Source organism: Bactrocera latifrons, unplaced genomic scaffold (genome assembly GCF_001853355.1).
Source record: "Bactrocera latifrons isolate USDA-ARS-PBARC rearing strain unplaced genomic scaffold, ASM185335v1 scaffold_187, whole genome shotgun sequence".
NCBI classification, from domain to species: Eukaryota; Metazoa; Arthropoda; class Insecta; order Diptera; family Tephritidae; genus Bactrocera; species Bactrocera latifrons.
In genome coordinates, this window is record NW_017535374.1 from 132,342 (window position 1) to 152,381 (window position 20,040).

Here is a 20,040-nt window from a genome sequence, read left to right on the forward strand (position 1 = left end):
GCTTTCGCATGCTTTCTTATCTAAATATTTTAACACCTTCTATCTATTACACCGTTTCATAATAAAGCAAAATATACGCAGTTTTGTTCTACTGGACTAGTACTAAAAAATTTCACGTATTCAAATACATAAATTATTGGCAGAAAATGTTAGGAAAATACAAATATTTAATCGATAGACAATAATGCAGAAAAAGGCTACGAACACGTGGTTGCCAGTTGAAATTTACTGCGGAGCACCAATTTGCGTCTATATTTTTCAAAGGTGCACTCGATTCGATAATTTACTAAGTCGACAAAAGCTGCTCGCTCGTTTACGTAGGTCCAAATATCATGATAAAACTATCGCCGCCACTACAATTAATGTATCTCTTCAACAATGCAGTATGGCGTGTGGGTCACGTTCTCACGAAAACACCTCTCTCTCACCGCTTTTGATCTATGCACAGTTTTTTAGCGATTCACTAATTTTACCACTGGTAAAAGTTGCTTATTACAAACAAATTTAATACGTTAATTAAGAAAAATATTATTTTCGCACAATTTTGTTGCAGTTACATACAAACGGAGTCACCGCAAGTGCACATCATGAGTGCAGCGAGCGCTGGTTTTGTCTCCTCTACACTAACGAATCCCATTTGGTTTGTAAAGACGCGCTTGCAGCTAGACTACAATTCGAAAGTGCAAATGACGGTGCGAGAATGCATCAATCGAGTGTATGCACAAGGCGGCATTGCCGGTTTCTACAAAGGCATTACAGCCAGCTATTTTGGCATATGTGAGACAATGATACACTTTGTCATTTACGAGTTTATCAAATCGAAACTGGTAAGATGGCGTTCACTATAATGTACATATTTTTTGCTAATATATTTATTTCGTTTTTACAGATTGAAATGCGCAACTCACGTCACGAAGATGTCAAGTCGTCGAAGGATTTTCTGGAATTCATGATGGCTGGTGCCGTTTCAAAGACTGTAGCATCCTGTATTGCGTATCCACATGAGGTGGCACGCACAAGACTGCGTGAGGAGGGCAATAAATATAACACATTTTTCCAAACATTGCAGACTGTGTGGAAAGAGGAGGGTAGAGCTGGACTTTATCGGTAAGTCGAATAATTAAATATGGAAAAATTTAAAAATTATTTAATATAAGTATTAGTAGTGAGTGTTGTTGCTATTGTTGATGTTGTAGCGGCAGAAAATATTCTGCAATTAATTTTGGGGAATGCTACTGAGTTGTCAGTACTACGTCGCTATTAAATCCGACTCCATTCTGGTTATGTAGAAACGACTGACGTGGGAACAATATAATATTCTAAGTTTTCTTTTCGTACTCTGATGCCCCAGAATTTCCACGAAGTTTATAACACCTTGAAGGAGATATTATAAAATAGATATACAGTGGTGGTCTTATAATTAGAAACGACTTTACTGCATATAGTTTTCTTAATTTATTTTAGAAATTTAGATTGCCACATTAAAACTATAAATTGAAATCAAAAAAGTAACACATTTTATTTGAGTTTCTCATTAAAAAACAACAACAACAACATTAATTCTGTTTTTAACAAAATGAGGTAAACACCAATTCAGTTTAGTCATATAATTAGAAGCGACCTTAACAACATAAAAATATTCATATAAAATTGAAAATTTTTTTAGTATTTTGTTGGATACCCCTCATTTTTAGCTTTCGCGATAAACTTTGGATTAATTGTTGGCTTGTTTGCACTGTTCCAACTTTGTTGAACCATCGTTTTACAATTGCCCATAAGTTTTCAATTGGGTTGAGATCAGCGCTTTGCGGAGGCCAATCCAAAAAATCAATATTTTTAACCGAAAGCCAGCTTTTCACTAATTTTGAAGTGTGTTAAGGGTCATTATCGTGCTGAAAAATGTAATGGACTGGCATATTCTCAAAGGATATGGTTCCATTACATTCTCCAAAATGTTGTTATATTGATGTTTGTCCATTATCCCTTGAACAGGCACAATTGGGCCAACACCACTAGAGGAAAAGGCTCCCAAACCATAACAAATCCGCCACCATGTTTTACTGTTTTTACAGTGTACCTGGGGTTCAGCACCATGTTGGGAGGACGTCTTACATACGATTTTCCGTCGGACTGGATTAAATTGAACTTAGATTCGTCACTCCAGAGAACTCTATTCCAGTATTGGGTATTTTCTTCAGCATTTCCTTTACAAATCGCAACCGCTTCTTAACATTTTTTTTTTTTTGATACAAGCGTTTTGTTGTTTACGCAATGCACCCACGAAGTGCCGACTCCTGTAAACACCGAGCTGAGATTTCTACATTAATTTCTTATGCTACTTCACTCTTTATTTCGCGCGAAGTCATGAAAGGGTTGTTTTTGCTCGTCATACAAATTATACGGTTTTTTCGACTTCAAATTTCTTTTTTTTTTTTTTATATACAAACGAATAGCTCCAAATTCCATTTTTGGGAGTACATGACTCTCTGATCTCTCATTTTGGGAGTACATGACTTTTTTTTGGCCATTCTAATAATTAAAACGTTTTTAATTGAATGTTGTTGAATTGAAGTATACTCACTTTGTCGCTAAGTTCAAAAAAATCCGAGAATCGGATGAAAGAACTGCGCGTTTCTAATTACGTGGCCAGCCAAGAAACACAAACCGGGAAATAATTTTAATTTTTTCAATAACCAATCAGCAAATAGTCACGTGTTTATTTAACAATAACGTTCAAAGTCTACACTACGAATAACGGGGAATGAAATTTACAGTACGCGTTTTAAAAAAAAATATACAGTGATTATATTTTTTCTAGCATATCGTTTCTAATTATAAGGCCACCACTGTACATATGTGTAAAATATAATAAATAAGTCGCATTGTTGTTCTTCAGACAGTCAATTGTTATTTGAACTTCTTCGGGGTCGGGCAATGGAACGTCTGCTCCATCGTCATCGATTGGGGAATCAGGTTCAACAACTCCTGATGTTATGCTTTCACTTCCATTCAGCAGGCTGGAGAAGTGTTCCCTCCATAATTTCAGTATGATCTGGGTATCAGTCACTAGACCACTTCTGGAGGAGCTGCTCCGGTCTTGAAACCTTCAGTTGGTCGCCGCATCTTTTCGCAGAATTTTCGAGCCTTTCGGACAGCTTGTACTTCGCACTCACGCATTTCGGTCTCTGTCCTTTTTTGTCTGCAAATCCCGCACGTGTTGTAGTCCATTGTAATGTTGCGAGGTAGTAGTCTGTGTTTTAACACTATATGATATATTTAGCTGTCTTTTAAACATACCCACATGTCTTCATAAAAGCTATTTTTCCATGACCAAATTGCAAATAAAATTCTCCAACAACTGACCTCGACTGCTAATATTTATCATTGCAAGAAACGAAATGCTTTCTCTGTCAGCATTGCAGTGCTTTTACGTACATACATGTATGTATTTCAAATATTCTCCTTGTACAATTACATGCACAATACGATGTGTCTATTTTTAATTTGCTTATCTCAATGAAATATAAGGCAAACATTTTTTACACACACACACACAGACATATGTATATACATATGTACATGTTGGCGCCACTTCACACGGTCTGTCAAATTCTTTTATGTCCCTTAGTGATTTATTTGCTATTTTTATTGTTGTCAAATGACGCATTAGAATTTTTACTCGTCATAAAGTACAATATTCTAAGCAAAGTCTATTTTCTTTTTAAATATTTTTTTTTTATTCTAGTTTTTCAGCTTGTTTGCTAAATTATAATAGACTTTAAGTAATTGTTTAAATAAAAACGCAAAAATGTATTTGACGTGTAGAACTTCGCGCACACAATTTGCACTGGTTTTTATGAACACCCTGTGGAATTTCGCCAACCTTTAATGAGTTTGTTTATTAGTTATGTAAATAGTAGTAACTCGTGAATATTTTTGTTGTTATTATTATTTGCTTAAACCTACTGCACTTTCCACTCTGGTTGTTCTAAATATCATCAGCTATGAAAATAGATTTCAAAAGAGTCTTCTAAGACGGTCGAGATATCGTTGAGGACATGCCTCGTTCTGGGCAACCTTCGACCTCTTCAACTGATGAAACTAATAAATAAAAAAAAAAAGGATGTGGCAAGTGACACCTCTCGCGAGTCCGTTCGAATAATTTTGTTGGATGTTTTGGGTATGAAACGCGTTCTTGCTCGACTCATCCCGATAAAGCTGAATTTTTTTCAAAACGATTGTGAACAGATTTTGCTCCATCGCACTATATTAATTTTACACCGAAATAAAAATCATGGTCTACTTTATATATTTGCATCCTAAATGTATACTATTAAACTCACGTTTGAGCGCAGAAAAAAACGTTGCCTACATTTAGTCTTTTGTCATAGGGTTGTGTACAGTTTTCCATATTATGGTATCTTTTAACTAAATTTTAAGAATTAGTATTAGTAAAAATATTTATGTAGAAAGAAACTAGAGCTGATCTCCGGGAGCTCCTCTCAAAAAAGACGTTTGTGGTGAGGGTAATATCTCTGAAATGAATCCTCTGAAATTAAAACACCAAACAGATTTTATTAAAGTAATGTTAAATATAGTAACAAATTGAAGGAGTGAGCAAAAAATTGTTGACAAAATGGCGGCTTCTCAAAAAAAGGGAAATAAAAAAATAAATGAAAATGTATATAAAATTTACCAATCATGAAAAATAGTTTATTTTTTTCGAAATTCGTAAAAGGTACAAAATGTGCCTAATGTAAAATACAAAAAATGCTCTAAAACAATATTTTAAATATTAAAAAACAATATTTTTTATTTATTCTGAAAATTTTTTTTATATTTTTTTAAATAGTATTCGCTATAGTTTCAATTTCGACTGCGCAGCCATAGCATTTTTCTGCTGACTAATATTTTTCTCGCTAATGATTTGGCTGGACACGAATTTATGGGTTTTTCTTATTATTTGTTAAAATATACATTTTAAGTACTTAGATATCTTTTTTATATTTTTTTAAATTGTATTCGCTATAGTTTCAATTTCGACTGCGCAGCCATAGCATTTTTCTGCTGACTAATATTTTTCTCGCTAATGATTTGCAAGGTTCATATTTTATATACATTTTATTGCGCAATTTTTTACATTACGAATTTTTAACGATTTTCCATTTGTTACAACACGTTGCAGTTGTTGTTTTTTGTTAATATTACTTCCCTTCATTTTTTGTTTTGTATTATCATATTATATTTGTTATTGTAATTGCTAACGCTGAAACGGCTCCTTACTTGTGTTGTTGTTGTTATAACGTTATGTTGTTGTTTTTTGTTATTATACGTTTATTATTATTATTTTTATTNTATTTGACCACAAAAAAATCAGTTGAAGGCATTAATACATACATATATATAATACTTTCATTATCTTATCTTTGCAGAGGCTTAGCGACACAACTGGTGCGTCAAATACCTAACACAGCCATAATGATGGCCACCTACGAAGCAGTCGTGTATGTGTTAACGCGACGATTCAATAATAAAAGCAATGAATTCTACGACTTCTAGATTTGTTTTCGTTTATGGCTTGTAGCGTGATTAATTTTGAGCGACTATAAGTACAAAAGCGCAAACACACATACACAACGCTTAAGCGTGAACATATAATATATATTTGTGTGTGTGTGTGCGTGCGTATTAATGTGTGCATATAGGACAGGCGCGTGGTCAAGCAGACGTTGTCTTTTAAAACTTAGCTACAAAGTTACTATGCAACTTTGTTGCTAAACAAATTATATAATAAAAAGGTGTAACAATTGTAGCGCACCTCTAGGCGCTTATGAGGAGACGTTAGAAGGCTGATGCTACAATAATTGTTACAATGCCGTTACAAAGGCGTACAACGAATTGAAAACTCTTGAAAGAGCTTTAAACGCTAGCAATCACACAAATTAATAATTTTTATGAATTGTGTTTAGTTTTTTTTTTCTGTGCAATGTTGTGCAGCAATTAAACACTCAATCAGTCCATCAATAAAATACTTGTAAGCGTTATGGCAGGCCAACACTTGTAAAACACTTAATTTGTGCTCATAAAATGAACTTAATAGTCCGTGACTTGTATTGCCGCAGACATTTCTTTAGCTCAGCAAATTTATATTTGCAATATTTAATTTTTTTATTTTTATTTTATTAACTTAATATATATTGTCTCAACACAATTTTTGAATTTGTTGTGTTTTATACATTTTTTTCTCCAGATCTATAGTGTAGATCTTGCGGCTATAATATAAATTTATATATTTATATGTATTATGCAACAAAAAAAATTGTTAAACACACACTCACACTCACCTTAGTGCACATATAAAAACTAATTGTAAAACAATTAAAAAACAAAAATTACGAAACCTTATTTATGTATGTAAAATTATGTACTTTGTACGCTTTAATGGTTAAAAACGTTATTTTAGTGTTAAATAATTTAATTATTCCACTTAAAATGTTAATTATAAATTATTATTTTTACACTAAGTACATATTGATTGAAATGAAGCAAAACAATTGGTTGAACGTCGATACACATTTGATGCGCAGACATATTTATGTATGTCGTCATATTTATAGATAAACACTTGAAGTGCTATATTTAATTTCCTACACACTCGTCTTTAAGTTTATAAGTCATATGCACTATAATTAATGCAACTAAATGCATACGTACTTGCTCATGCCATAAACATTTTAATTTGTTAAGCACATTTTGTTTAGCAAAATATTTGCTTTAATGCTAAATAATATATACATACTTGAAATAAGCATTAACTTTTATTTTTATTTTTTGCTTTAGTTATTTTACTTGTACATGAAATTGACCACGAACAGAAACAAAAATAAAACACAAACAAACATATTTTAACCAAATTCGGAATCGAAACAATGAATAAGGCTGCTCTATAGTCAGACTGCAAAGTAGCTCATATAGAATTGTTAAAATAAATTTAAAAAAAATCTTATTAACTACTGAGTATACTATAAATATTTAATTGGCACAAAATAGTTGTAAAAAATAAGTACTAAATATAAGTTGCTGTGTAAATAGTATGTAGTCGCAAAGAGGTGTGATAAAATTTATGTTAGTTTTTCCAAGATGTCACATGAGCTGTAAGACTGCGTGGTATAGCGCCTAAAAGTATATTTGCTCTTTAAATATTTTGAATTAATTAAATTGTATGAAATCATACACTTGAACTAAAATTTATAAAATTTTATGAAATGATTTACAGTTAATTTGGCAAACTTTAACAAAAAATACCAAAATTAAAAATAAGCGCGACAGCGTATTTATTGCAAATTGGCATACTTTTAGGCGCATACATTCTACGTGTCTACATTATTTGTCTTGTAAACGCATCGTCGTCCAAAAAGTCATTTACTATATATATGTATGTACATAAACGCATAACAAAACGTTAGCAAATATCGCAATGCCTTGTATAAAATTAAGTTATATAAAGAACAACAATGAAATACATAAAAATAATGCAAACAATATTAATAATGTTATTACAAAGTCCTTAAAGCACAACACAGTCAAACTGCAACTTGAATTTCATATATATATAAATACGAGCCTACAAAAAAATACTGAAATTCATACATTGAACTAATAAATATGTATGTTTGCAATTATTATTATTTTCCTTTTTGTAAAAAAATTTAAAATATTGCTTGTAGCGAAAATAAAACAATTAAACATCTGTAAATTCCTTTTTGATTATAAGTGTTCAAAGTCATTTTGCGTCACTTTGCCACCGTTAGCGTAAGAGGATGTTCACATCGTCACCTAAATTGCAAAACAATGTATAATCAATCACAATTGCAATTGCGTTATTTATTGCTTACGATTCGTTACAACATATTACATATACACATGTAAGATATAACCAATATATTATAAATTATATAACAATTTTATNTGGTTATAAAATGGGTATGTATTGGTTATTATGATCTGCTAGCGAATTTTGATTTTTTTGATGACACCCTGTTTTGCATTTTGGGTGACGATATAATATTGAAAATATAAAAAATAAATATCGAAATAAATTGTCGTTAAGCTTGCAAGATTGCGATTTTACGTTAATTCTATTTTTGTGCGATGAAGGTTTAATGTTTTTGTAGCTGTTTAGTACAGATTTCCATATGTAATTACATAACATTAAGTATAAAAATAATTTACACACATATACATATATTTAAATATATACACGTAAATATATCCATGTTACTTGTTTTAGTGTCGTAAGAGTTTTTCGATTTTGCTTTAAAGTAAACTTGACGTAGAAACTATGGCAAACTGAATGAAATACTTAAAAATTAAATTAAAAAAAACCTAAGTAAATATATAAAAATGTGAACGAGGAACACGAAAAAAAGATCTGTGAATTAATTTGTGAATTTGTTTATTTTAAAATACATTACAACAACTGAAATGAAATAAAAATTTTTGTTTAAATAAAAACCTTTGAACTTTTATATTTATTTATTATAGTGCAGAAACGTTTGTTGTGTGGGTTTTATCTGAATTTTTTTAAATACATAGGTAGCACGAAAGGAAATTGCAGTATTATCTTTGACGATAATTCGTGCCAAATTTCATGAAGATATCTCGTCAGACAAAAAAGTTTTCCTTATAAGAACTTGAATTTGGTCAGTTGTCGGCTATATGCTGTGGTGGTCCGATCCAAACACTATGTTAGTATGCGAATTGTGCCTTTAATCGTACTGTTTGCATGGCTGCTATATCCTATACTGGTCTGATATCGGCGATTTCGGAAAATGAGTAGCTTCTTGTGGAGAAAATGATGCTTACGAATTTTCAGATCGATATCGCGAAATAAACAGAGAGACAGAGACATGGCAAAATCGATGTAGCTCGTCTCTGCTTATTTTATAAGGACTCCCACGTTTTCGTTGGCTGTTACAAACTTTATGGGATATATGTTCAGGGTATAAAAATAATAACAGTTCATTATTAATTTAAAAAAATATATACTTTTTTATTAATATATATTTATATGTAAAATATTTTTCTTTCTAATTTTTATTTCTAATTTTTTAAATAAAAAACCATTTTTGTGTTATTTACCGTAAAATAATAAAATATAGCAATTTGCTCAATATACACACATTTAATATTAATTTGACATTACCAATTATTGCTTGCAGTGTAGTTGTCATGACTTCTGTGTGCAACTCTGCTTTTCTCTCATCTCTGATCGTTCATTAATCGGGCAGAAGCAACAATTCATTGTTGATTGTCAATTTGCGTGCAATTTTTTTATTGTTATTAGTGTTTATATATTTATTTTTGAACAAAATAGCTGCGATATTGTTGTGCAGTTTTGAGAAAACTTTGTGATTTCGTGCTACATAAGTACAAGTGTAAATAAATGTACTAAAACATAAAATTGCTTGAAATACCAATACGCAGAAGCAACAGGTCCGCAAGTACAATGACTACAACGTAGGCAAACTTGCGCATCCATACGATCAGTAGGGCAATAAAAGGCATGCAGTTAACAGCAGCACAACAACAACAATGCAAACAACATTAAATACTAACTCAATAACAATAGCAACATATATCAAGTAATATTATTGCAGCGCATAAATTAGCCAAATTCTTCGGGGATCTAGCTGTGACGCTGTGGTGACGACGGCGACTCTAACCGCGAGACAGCAGACGCATATAGAAATATTCTTGTAGCGGCGTTTGTTCGCGATAAGTTTGGAATAACATTAGCACATGTATGCTTAAAACGAGACCTGGAGTTGTGGTTTGTTAAATTCCCGTTGTGCATAATTTCATTAGGAAATTGCATGTGCAAAAAGTGTAGTAGTGCATCAAGTCGTCTAACGATAAATGATGTGAGAGTATTGCAAGCATAGAAAATTACAGAAATATATTATTTTATATAATATAAACAAAAGTTATTGAGAGTCAACTGCTTGACGTTTCCAACCACAACCACAAGCATTTGCAATGCTAACGCTCCTCGGTGAATGTCATCTGTGGAGTGTACGCGATGAGTTGCGCATTAAATCAACCGACCTGGGTGCCTTCCGTTATACACGCAATCGTGAGGCACAGCAACAGAACGCTGAGCTAACAGCGATCGCTAAGCGTGATTACACTGAGCGGCGTAATGGTGTGACTGTGCTTAAGAATAGCCGCAAGGCACCTGGCCGGTTGAAGGATAACATTAAACGCTTGGAGGAATTACTGCGTAGTTATAAAATTGTACATACCGAATGGCGTGATGCTGCGCAAGTGTTGCTGCTATTCGCCAACGGCATTATCGCACATATATCTGTGGATCCTGCGACAGGTGACATATTGCGTATGGTCTATGAGAAGTACTTTGTTGGCAAGCTGGCGTCGGAAGTTATCACCGACGGTAAGTGTATATGTACATACCATGGGCATGGAAATAAATGTGACAAACAGTTGCGCAGTGAATGTATATCTGTGTGTATACTGTATGTATATTCTCTAATGCTGATAGTGTGGAGAAATTTGCATTTGCGTATACCCATGAGCATGCTGCGCGCATTCACACAGTTTCACATGCAATTAATGTTAATTAATTTCGCTACAACTTTGCTGTGTTTTGTTTGTTTTGCCTACAGTATTTCTGCATTACACTAGTAATACGTTTTATTGTCTCATGTTTTATCTCTGGTTTAGCATTTTTCACACGTTCCCACATCGTCTTAGCCTATAATACGAATCAGTTGACGGTGGTGCATTTACAAAAACCGAACACACGTCTGCAAGGACCGGAGAAAATTAGTAATATGGATCCCCGCATATTTCACGTGATAATACCAGGACCGTCAGAGCGTAAACTATCGCGTCATCTAATCGTGAACAGTAGCGCCGATCTTTTTGTTATATGGACGAAATCTTCTCAGAACGAAGTTTATCCTTGGCGACCAACAATACGTGATCAGGATAGGGCGAATATACATGTTTTTAAATTAAAGGGGTGAGTGTATGATATGTAAGAAAGTTTGAAAATGTCACTGGCAAGTGCCGGCACCAGCACAGCATTCTCCACAATTATATAACTTTGCTAAGTATTTTTTCAGTAACAGTTCTTTTTTTCTATAGCATGCAGATAGAATCTGTTTCATATTGTTGGTCTGAAAATGATCCGCTCTCCGTGGATTTTCTACGCTCCGCCGAAAGTCAAATTTTGACAGTAGAGCAAAAAGTATCGCGAAAAGGCGAAATATCTGCTGAAGTATGTACCTATGAAATAAATGCTGGTAAAATGCAACGCGCCACAGTGACGTCAATAACAATGGGAACGCAAATCTGTTGTCACGCCTTCAGTCCAGATCAAGAGAAACTATTCTTGGGCTCAATCGATCGAAAAATTTGTCTGCATGATCTAGTGCAGCAAGTTACCAAAGTCACAACACATATAGACATCGTAAGTAAACAAATATTACATATATAATTAAATACAATAGTATTTCATATTATAAAATTTCATATATGTACTTTGCAGATACCCACGCAATGTGCTTGGCACTCGGATAGCAGTATTGTTATGGTAGCTAATGAGCGTGCGCAATTTCAATGTTTTGACCTCGCCCTCACGCCGGTAGGCAACCAATTGCAAAGCGAAGATGTCACACCGCTAAATTTATTGGATCTTTCACACTACTTCACCATACAACCGACATTGGTGCACATTGCATTTAGTCACAAGGCGGATTTGACGCAACGCTCTTTACCATATGGCCAAACCGATTGTTTGCTCTTCTTGCATTTCGAACAAGGTCCGTTGGGTTGTTTGCGATTTTTCGCTGGCGCCGGTATGCGTGGTGACATACACAATTCAGGCCTGACCGCTGATGTTTTGGTTGACAAATATCTAGCGCTGCATCAGCTGGAGAAAGCGGTGAATTTGTTAATGGCGATCAACTGGGAAACCTACGGCGCCATGTGTTTGATATCATTACACAAAATAGCTAATTACGTTTTCTTTCGTGGAGAGGCGAAACGTGCACGTGTAGAGCTGTTGGGAAAAGCGCTGAAGACATTCACCGATGAACTTTCCGAAGAAACAAAAGACGAGTTTAGCGATCAGGTGTTTGATTTGAAGAGACGTTTCTTCTTCTATCTGCTACGGTAAGCCAGCATTAATAATGTATTTTAATGTATATTTAATCCAATTAATTATATATTATTTAGAAAACAAATGTATGCAGAGGCCTTTGAAGTTGCTGAAGATATTGAAGATTATGATCTCTTCATGGATTTATTCAATGAGACCAAATCGAATGTAAACTTGTTGGAATTCGCAACCGCCGCTTTCAGTCAGGCAGCGACTATACTGCATGAAGAGGAGGGACACGGTGGTGCTGTGAACGGTTTCGCGAACAGCAATTTAAGTTCGAGTGCCGATTATCGCTCAGAGTCGGCCTGCTCACAATCAACATATGCCGACTTGCAGGTTGTGCAGCGCAGCAAACTACAACATAACAAATATACAAAAGAACACTTAAAGAACTATGTGCCACCATTGCCATCATTCAAGTCGAAAGTATTTAGTGCCGAAATGATAAAAATTAACATTCCAAAACCGGAGTTGCGTACGGAGGGTACGCAAGATGCAATACGTATACGTCCGCGACCACCACCGCCACCTTTGCCTTCGCTACGCAGCTTGAAACTCTTACAAAACACAACCAACACACCAACAATAAACAGCAGTGATTTCAATAATAGCGGCATTGGTAAGTATGCGAACATTAATTCTGTTATCCTTCGCTCAAAAATATTTATATTAATAATTCTAAATTTCTTTTATTCTTTTTCAAGCGCTGACCGCTGCCCCATCCGTCACACTTTTGCCGTGGCAACAACAATTGCCAGCCGATGCAATGGCACCAAACAGTATAAACGCACCCGCCGCCACAATGCTGCAAAGACTTACCACCGCTGGCAACAGTAGCAGCGCACACACACTGTTAACCGTAAATTCAACGCACCTGCAAACCATCACAACAAATTCGAATGTGATGCATCATGCCACACCGGCTTTGATCACTGATAATTCCTTGCCATTACAACAAAAAAATATGCAACCGTTGCCACCAAGCGCGCTTGCGCCCACTTCAATTGCGTCCGTATCCGCGTTGCAGCCTGGTAATTATAAGCCGAAATATTACCAACATCCATTAGTTTCGGGTACAATACCACCAACTTTGGTTGTGACCACAAATAGTGAGGAACATCAAAAGCGTTTGTTGCAAAAGAAGCCCACGGCGTCAATACTATCGAATAGTTCAACACAACAACATAACGGTGCTAATTTAGTTAATGGTGGCAGTGGTGCAACGTATGCAAATGGCTTGAATAAAGAGTTGCCAAGTGGTGGTGGAAATGCACGCAATGCTGCGGGCGAAAAGAATAAAGTGAAGTTCTCGGACACGGTGCAGGTCGCCGTAGTGCCGGTGAGTGATTGATTTCACTTGCAAAATATGACAACTAAAAAAATATTAAACATTTTTCATTGCAGGAGATCCCACGTAAAGAAAAACCACAATTGCCGAAACGTAATGGCTATTCGCGTCCATTACCGCGTAACATTACAAATCCGAAAAAGGAATTAGCAGATAGCTTGCCATTATGTCATCCACATGATGAATATTTAAAAGATTTTAATCCGTTATCGGCAGGTATTTCTATTTTAGTTACATATGTATATTGACTTCTAAAGCTTCTATCATTCATTTCAGCCGATGAGTTACCACGTCCGCCGATAAGGTCCTCAAATCGTGATGAAACCTCAAAGTCACGCAAATCGAATAATACAACTCAGCCGGCTATCAAAGTGGTGCACTTTGGTGTTGTCTAAGTAAGCACATTTTCTTCCAAAATCTCGCTTTGACGCTAATGGTGCTATTCAGCATTTCTTTAATAGAAGCTGTGCAGTTTAAACGTCCATTTATACTATAAATATGTATGTAGGTTTAAGCTCTACACTCTTTGCGCCTTCTTGTAACAATTTTTCGTATACATACACTTTGCTACAGATTTTGTTTTCATAACATATCGTTGCAGCATTTATATTGCCGTCCAGTAGGGAAAGCTTTAAATAGTACATTCCATTTAGATATTAAGCAGAGAATTTAGTATTTTTATTCACTTTAGTATGTATAAATTAAGTGCTTGCTACAAATATATGCACGTACGTTGTACCCTCTGTGTACAAGTAAAACAAAATACACGCATTTTTAGACCTATTTCTTTTTGGGTCCACCTGGTCCACCCGGTCCGCCTGCTTGCATGCGTTCCAATTCGGCTTTTAGGTCTAATAAATCACGATCAGGCACATAGCGCCGCTCCTCAAACTCATCAGAGTGTTCTTGTACACTCAACTGCACACCTTCGGGCAAAGCGGCTTGCGCTATGCGTAAAAATACGGGATACACTGGTGCGTTTACATCGTTTATTTGCAGATTGCGTTCATACATTGTTAGTATGTATTCGGCATCTACAACGGCGGAGTTAGGACGCAATCTTTGTACTTTTGTCGTTTGTGATGGCAAAGCGTAACTAAAAATAATAATGGAATTTAGTATATTGTAATTTTAAATACTTTTATGCTTGCTCACCAATCGGAAACATCAATATCAAGATATTCAGCAACACTATGCAAGTAACGCTGGTAGCTCTCAAGTATTGGGAAATCATAACCTTTCATTTGCACGTTGAGACAGGAATATTGCGGAAATTTGGGTTTCAAGGACTGCAAAATAAGCAGTTGTGGTTGATAGTTTCTTAATATATTTTTCTATTATTTAGTACGTTCAATTATTTACCTCCAAATAGTCCGGTTCATATACACTTCGTCCATCGCTATATTGCTGTGTTGAAGTTTTAATTAAGGAAGTAATAGCATTATTGCATAGCAGACGCGGCACAATTGGACTAAGCTATGTAATATAAATAAACATGTTGTAAATGGAATAACATAAAATAAAGTAGATTTACCTTTCTTAGCATCTTGTTTTTCTACCACTTTGTTTTTATGTGAATTATTTAAGAGGTTATGTCATACAAATACTGCCAATTCCATATCTTTTACCCTATAAACATATGGTAGTTGTTTACATGACAGAAAAGGGGACAATGTAGAACAGCTGTTTTGTTCATTAACAAAAAATGTGAAAAATCTCCGTAAATTTAACAGAAATTTTTAATCAATTTTTACGGCATATATTATTATATTGTCGCTGCATTTGTGAGTTTGAGTGCTTTATTACATTTCTAACAAAACTATCGAAATTTTTTCTCAGTGTAGTTATTGTTTGTTTTGTTTTAACAATATTCCCAACAAATAGGTATAAAAATTGACAAAGCCCAACTAGAACTGTCAGAATTTTTTTTCCTTTGCTTTGCTCTCTTCCACTTTGCTGAGTTTGCTTGTTGACGTCGATTTTCCGTGAAAATTTGTTAGTTGCTACAAAAAATCACAATTTACAAAAATTTTAACAATTTGCATTACTTTTTTAACTGTTTAACTAAACGTCTTAGTGTTTAGGTGCGAGTTTCATCAATAAATAAAACAATGTGGAAAAGAAAGCTACTAATTATGGTGAAGGTKTTTCTGCTGATGACAATGCTTACCTCGGCAACGCAGGCAAATTCTGATGCTGGCAAAACTATTAAAACGTTAACACCGGTAAGTATGGAAATGTATTTGCACACATAGGAATTAAAAATTGTAAAATATATATATTTTGTTTAACAATAATTTGCATTTATTTCGTCTCTAGAATGCCAACATTGCACGAGAGCAACGTCCCTTATTGGCCAATTCCAAAATAAAAGTCCATAGTAAGTGCTTTTTGATGAGTCAATAATAATAATTTTCATTGAATATTTTGTCTTTTTCACACCATTAGTCGAATGTGAGGGTCGTGATGGCTTAGATGTAAATATTGAGTGGCAATTGTACGAGCGCCAATGTTGGACGGACAAGCGCATGGTAAATGTCTACTGGACATGCAACTTACACTTTGCTTATTTATTTCTTCCTTAAATTTACAGTACGATATACAAAAATACGATATAGAAGAAAATTTGCCAATGCAAAATAAATCGGAATTTGGTTTCATCACTATGGATTCAAAAACTACCGAATGTTCAACGCATCCAATTCTGTTGTCGGAAAAACAATGGCCGGTGCAAGAAACGACAGCGTCTGGCATGGCAGCGTTATCACCAGAGGCAGCTGCTTTGGCATCGGTCAAGAAAGCGAACAATACCAAAAAACATCCCACAGCGGTAATAAGTAGTATTTTGCATAAACATTTAAATCAAGTAAAATCGTTATCTCGACAATTTGTAGAAAGGAACTCGCATATTTACTAACAATATCACTTCGTCTGTTATGAAAACAATTTTAGTATGATCATAAAATATGAAGTAATTAGAGCAAGAATTAATTTCGCGCGTTAGTTGTAGCTGATAAGGTTATTTATTATTATTTTTTTTTATAATGTTTCGCGTATTCGTAGAATTTTATCTTTTGGTAATATTTTATGTGTCATGCCGTTAGCGGCGTAAAGCAATAGAGCGTCTATTTTTATTTTAATTATCACATAGGAAGAGGAAGTAGGTGAAAAGTTGATAAAACTTACTTTGTGTACGTGAACATACAAAATTTGATTTCTGATTTCTTGTGAAATGTTAAATTTATATTGCGTTTAATCAGCCATATTCTTGAAGAGGTTTCTTGAAGTTTATTTTTGATTATTTTTCAATGTTATGAAAGTTTTTAAAATTTTCTGCTTTAGTATAAAATTGTTTATGCGTAATTATAAACATTTCAAACCACTTCTCTGTTTTTAAAATATTTAAAAAAACATATTTTTTTTTATTTTATCAGCCATTAGATAAAAACATCATCACCATTGGCAGAGATGGCATTTATGAATTGACATTGAAAATTGAAGCTGTCAAAAGTTCAGAGCCCATAGATTTTTCCGCACATGTACAGCTGGATATTGTTGGACCTGATGGCGGCTACCTTTCTGCCATTGATCATCCACTCTTGGCGGTAAGTGAAACACAATTCGAATAATAGAAAAATTATTATTTAAAAAATTCTTATTTGTTCTCTTTTAACAGTTCTACGGCATAATGTGCGTCGTCTATGTAATTTTCGGCATTATCTGGCTCTTTGTGTCATTCATGCAATGGCGTGATCTCTTGCGCATACAATTCTGGATTGGTGGCGTCATATTGCTTGGCATGCTGGAAAAGGCCTTCTTCTATGCACAATACTATAGCCTAAATGCCACGGGTGTACCAGTTGAGGGCGCCGAATTAATGGCAGAATTTGTTTCGTGCGCCAAACGCACACTAGCACGCATGCTTGTCATCATAATGAGTCTGGGTTTCGGTATTGTCAAGTGAGTGCACGCAAATATATGTATACATTCATGTTTATGTTATTTTCAAACATAAACCAATTTTGAACATTCGCGCAAATATGCCCAAAAATTACGTTGTTGTTCATCAAAACACTTGTGTTTAATTACCTAATCTCTTTAAGTTTATTTATTAATATATATTCATTTCCGTTTATAGACCTCGTTTGGGTCCAATGCTTCATCGCGTGGTTGGCGTTGGTGCGCTGTACTTTGTCTTGGCTTGCGTTGAAAGTTACTTGCGTGTGACTAGCACGAAAACCGATGAACAGTTGGTGGCCGCCATACCGTTGGCTGTGCTGGACACAGGCATCTGTTGGTGGATATTCACATCGCTGGTGCAGACCACCAGAACGTTGCGCTTAAGAAGGTGTGTGTGCGTGTAAATTAGCGCTTTGTAGTGTGTTAATTATCATAACTTATTTGTTATGCTTGTTTTTGTTTATTTTATCTTGCAGAAATATGGTGAAACTCTCCTTGTACAGACACTTCACAAACACACTGATATTTTCGGTGCTTGCATCAGTGATATTTATGTTATATGCACTGCATGTGCGCAAGTCACAGAACTGTACACCAGTGAGTGCATAATGATTAATAACAACAAAAACAAATTACATATATATTTTCTTACAATAGATTTGGCGCAATATTTGGTTCGATGCCGCTTTCTGGCATATACTGTTTTCGGTATTGTTGTTGGTTATTATGATTTTGTGGCGTCCCACAAATAATAATCAACGCTATGCATTTACACCGCTACTTGATGCGCCCGACGATGAGGACGATGATGGTAAGTATTATTATAGTTGTAATTTTATTTTAATTAAGTTTTCCAGTGAGATAAAGTGAGAAACTTTCGTTTTTTTTATAACATAAATAGAACTGATTTCGATCAGCCTATTATTGCTGTTTATTCTTTTTTATCTACATATATTTAATTTTTGTTTCTGCAGAGGAAGATCAATTCGTCGCCGATGCGTATGGTGTCAAAATGCGCAGTTCGCATGCAAATGGTGGCACTAAAACACCACCGAATGCACAGCGCGGCACAACGACCGAAGAGGATGATTTACGTTGGGTGGAAGAGAATATACCCTCATCAATGGCCGATCCCGCGTTGCCGGTTTTAGATTCGGATGAAGAAATCATAAATACGAGATTCGAAGTTTCGAAAATGCAATAAAGCTATACCATATAGTAAGAACGAAAAAAAAAACCAAAACATCTAAAACTATATATAAGTACTAACAACAACACATACACACACACACACCTAACAAGAGAACAGAAGAAAAATGTTGATTTGTGATTTTCAGTATAATTTGCTTGCTTATAAACATACATTAATATATATACATATATGCATATTTTATAACAGTTATCACATATGCATTGTAAATGCTACATTATTTTCTTGTTTAATGCTTATTATTGATTATATTTTATTTGCGCGAAAATAAAATGTTTGTTTGATTTAAGTGAAAGTTATAAACAGCTAAAATATAATACGTTTTATATATGCACAAATTAACTAATCTAAGTTTACATTAAGTTCTAAACTTAATAATAAGTTGCTAGCTTTGCTTTGTTACTATTATTATTATTCTTTTTTTTCATGGTTTTTTCGGTATTATTATAAAAATTGCTTTTTCACACATTTAAAGTATTTTGTATATGGTTTATTATTTGGTTTCTTATAGATAAGTAGTTTATTTTCAAGAAATGTGTGTTCCTCGAAAATTAGTAAAAAAAATTCAATTTATAAGAAAAACAATAATTTTAACTTGTACACAAATTATTTGACATAAACCAGAAAAATATATAAGCAACATGTAAAATAAATATGAAAACCACATTTTATACGTGTACTATTTAGATGTAAACGCTTATTAAATCATTAATAACAATTAATTTGTAAGTTGTAGATAACAGTAATGCGCTGCGGCACTACATTTGTTTCTAGTTAATAAGCACACAACAAAAAAGCTCTTATAAACATACACACAGTTACTCTATATGTATGTAGAAATAAACAATTTCTTGTAATTAACAATTCGAGGGCCATTATTAACCAAGCATACATATAAGTATTGTTGTATATAGTTAAGAGTTATGTAATTATTATATTTTGTTTGTTTAGTTTTTCAACAAATGCATATTTTAAATATTTTATGAAATATCTAATTAGTTTATTTAATGTGCTAGAAAATATTTATAAATATTTGCAATGGAAACAAAAAAAAAATAAATAAATAAAATAAAATTATTAAACTCGCCAACTAAAGTCAGCTTTCGTTTGAACTGACGTTCTATACAAAATGAAATTAAAAAGGCGTGCAATTTGTTTTCCTAATAAATAAAAAAATCCAAATAATGTATGTTTAACGCTACACACAAAATCACATATTTTTGCTATTAAAAAAAATATCCTTTTAATAAACTGTAGTCAAGCTTAATTATTTTATCAATAGAAAATAAATAATAAAAACAATACATATACACTCTCTACAAATAGTATCAAAAC

At 33.9% G+C, this 20,040-nt stretch overlaps 4 protein-coding genes across 7 annotated transcripts in view; 3 read left to right on the forward strand and 1 right to left on the reverse strand.

The window, feature by feature from the left end:
• Positions 1-6,051, forward strand: part of LOC108967402 (solute carrier family 25 member 36) — a 30,358-nt gene extending 24,307 nt beyond the window's left edge. The window contains exons 5-7 of one of the 2 annotated variants that reach the window (XM_018930786.1): positions 554-827; positions 890-1,107; positions 5,433-5,559. In XM_018930786.1, coding sequence (XP_018786331.1) covers positions 554-827; positions 890-1,107; positions 5,433-5,559 — 619 coding nt within the window. Of the gene's footprint in view, positions 1-553; positions 828-889; positions 1,108-5,432 lie in introns of both variants that reach the window. The other variant, XM_018930785.1, reaches the window with a different exon arrangement.
• Positions 6,052-9,295: 3,244 nt separating this feature from the next.
• Positions 9,296-14,298, forward strand: LOC108967403 (WD repeat-containing and planar cell polarity effector protein fritz). The gene is made up of 8 exons (XM_018930787.1): positions 9,296-10,453; positions 10,744-11,044; positions 11,170-11,494; positions 11,573-12,198; positions 12,262-12,806; positions 12,892-13,526; positions 13,592-13,751; positions 13,812-14,298. The coding sequence occupies exons 1-8, from the start codon at positions 10,039-10,041 to the stop codon at positions 13,928-13,930; spliced, it is 3,126 nt and encodes a 1,041-aa protein (XP_018786332.1). The 5' UTR covers positions 9,296-10,038; the 3' UTR covers positions 13,931-14,298.
• LOC108967405 (39S ribosomal protein L48, mitochondrial) lies at positions 14,184-15,171 on the reverse strand. Its single transcript, XM_018930792.1, has 4 exons — positions 15,070-15,171; positions 14,898-15,011; positions 14,691-14,824; positions 14,184-14,631 (listed from the first exon to the last, which is right to left on the reverse strand). The coding sequence occupies exons 1-4, from the start codon at positions 15,079-15,081 to the stop codon at positions 14,316-14,318; spliced, it is 576 nt and encodes a 191-aa protein (XP_018786337.1). The 5' UTR covers positions 15,082-15,171; the 3' UTR covers positions 14,184-14,315.
• Positions 15,172-15,459: 288 nt separating this feature from the next.
• LOC108967404 (transmembrane protein 87A) lies at positions 15,460-19,236 on the forward strand. 3 transcript variants are annotated; one of them, XM_018930788.1, is made up of 11 exons: positions 15,460-15,530; positions 15,613-15,760; positions 15,855-15,915; positions 15,984-16,066; positions 16,129-16,365; positions 16,970-17,140; positions 17,212-17,495; positions 17,674-17,883; positions 17,972-18,092; positions 18,153-18,306; positions 18,470-18,699. In XM_018930788.1, the coding sequence occupies exons 2-11, from the start codon at positions 15,647-15,649 to the stop codon at positions 18,697-18,699; spliced, it is 1,665 nt and encodes a 554-aa protein (XP_018786333.1). In that variant the 5' UTR covers positions 15,460-15,530; positions 15,613-15,646. The 3 variants fall into 3 exon arrangements, with proteins under 3 accessions (XP_018786333.1, XP_018786335.1, XP_018786336.1); XM_018930790.1 differs by having other exon boundaries at positions 15,462-15,530; positions 15,620-15,760; XM_018930791.1 differs by lacking the exon at positions 15,460-15,530 and having other exon boundaries at positions 15,647-15,760; positions 18,470-19,236.
• The last annotated feature ends 804 nt before the right edge of the window (positions 19,237-20,040 follow it).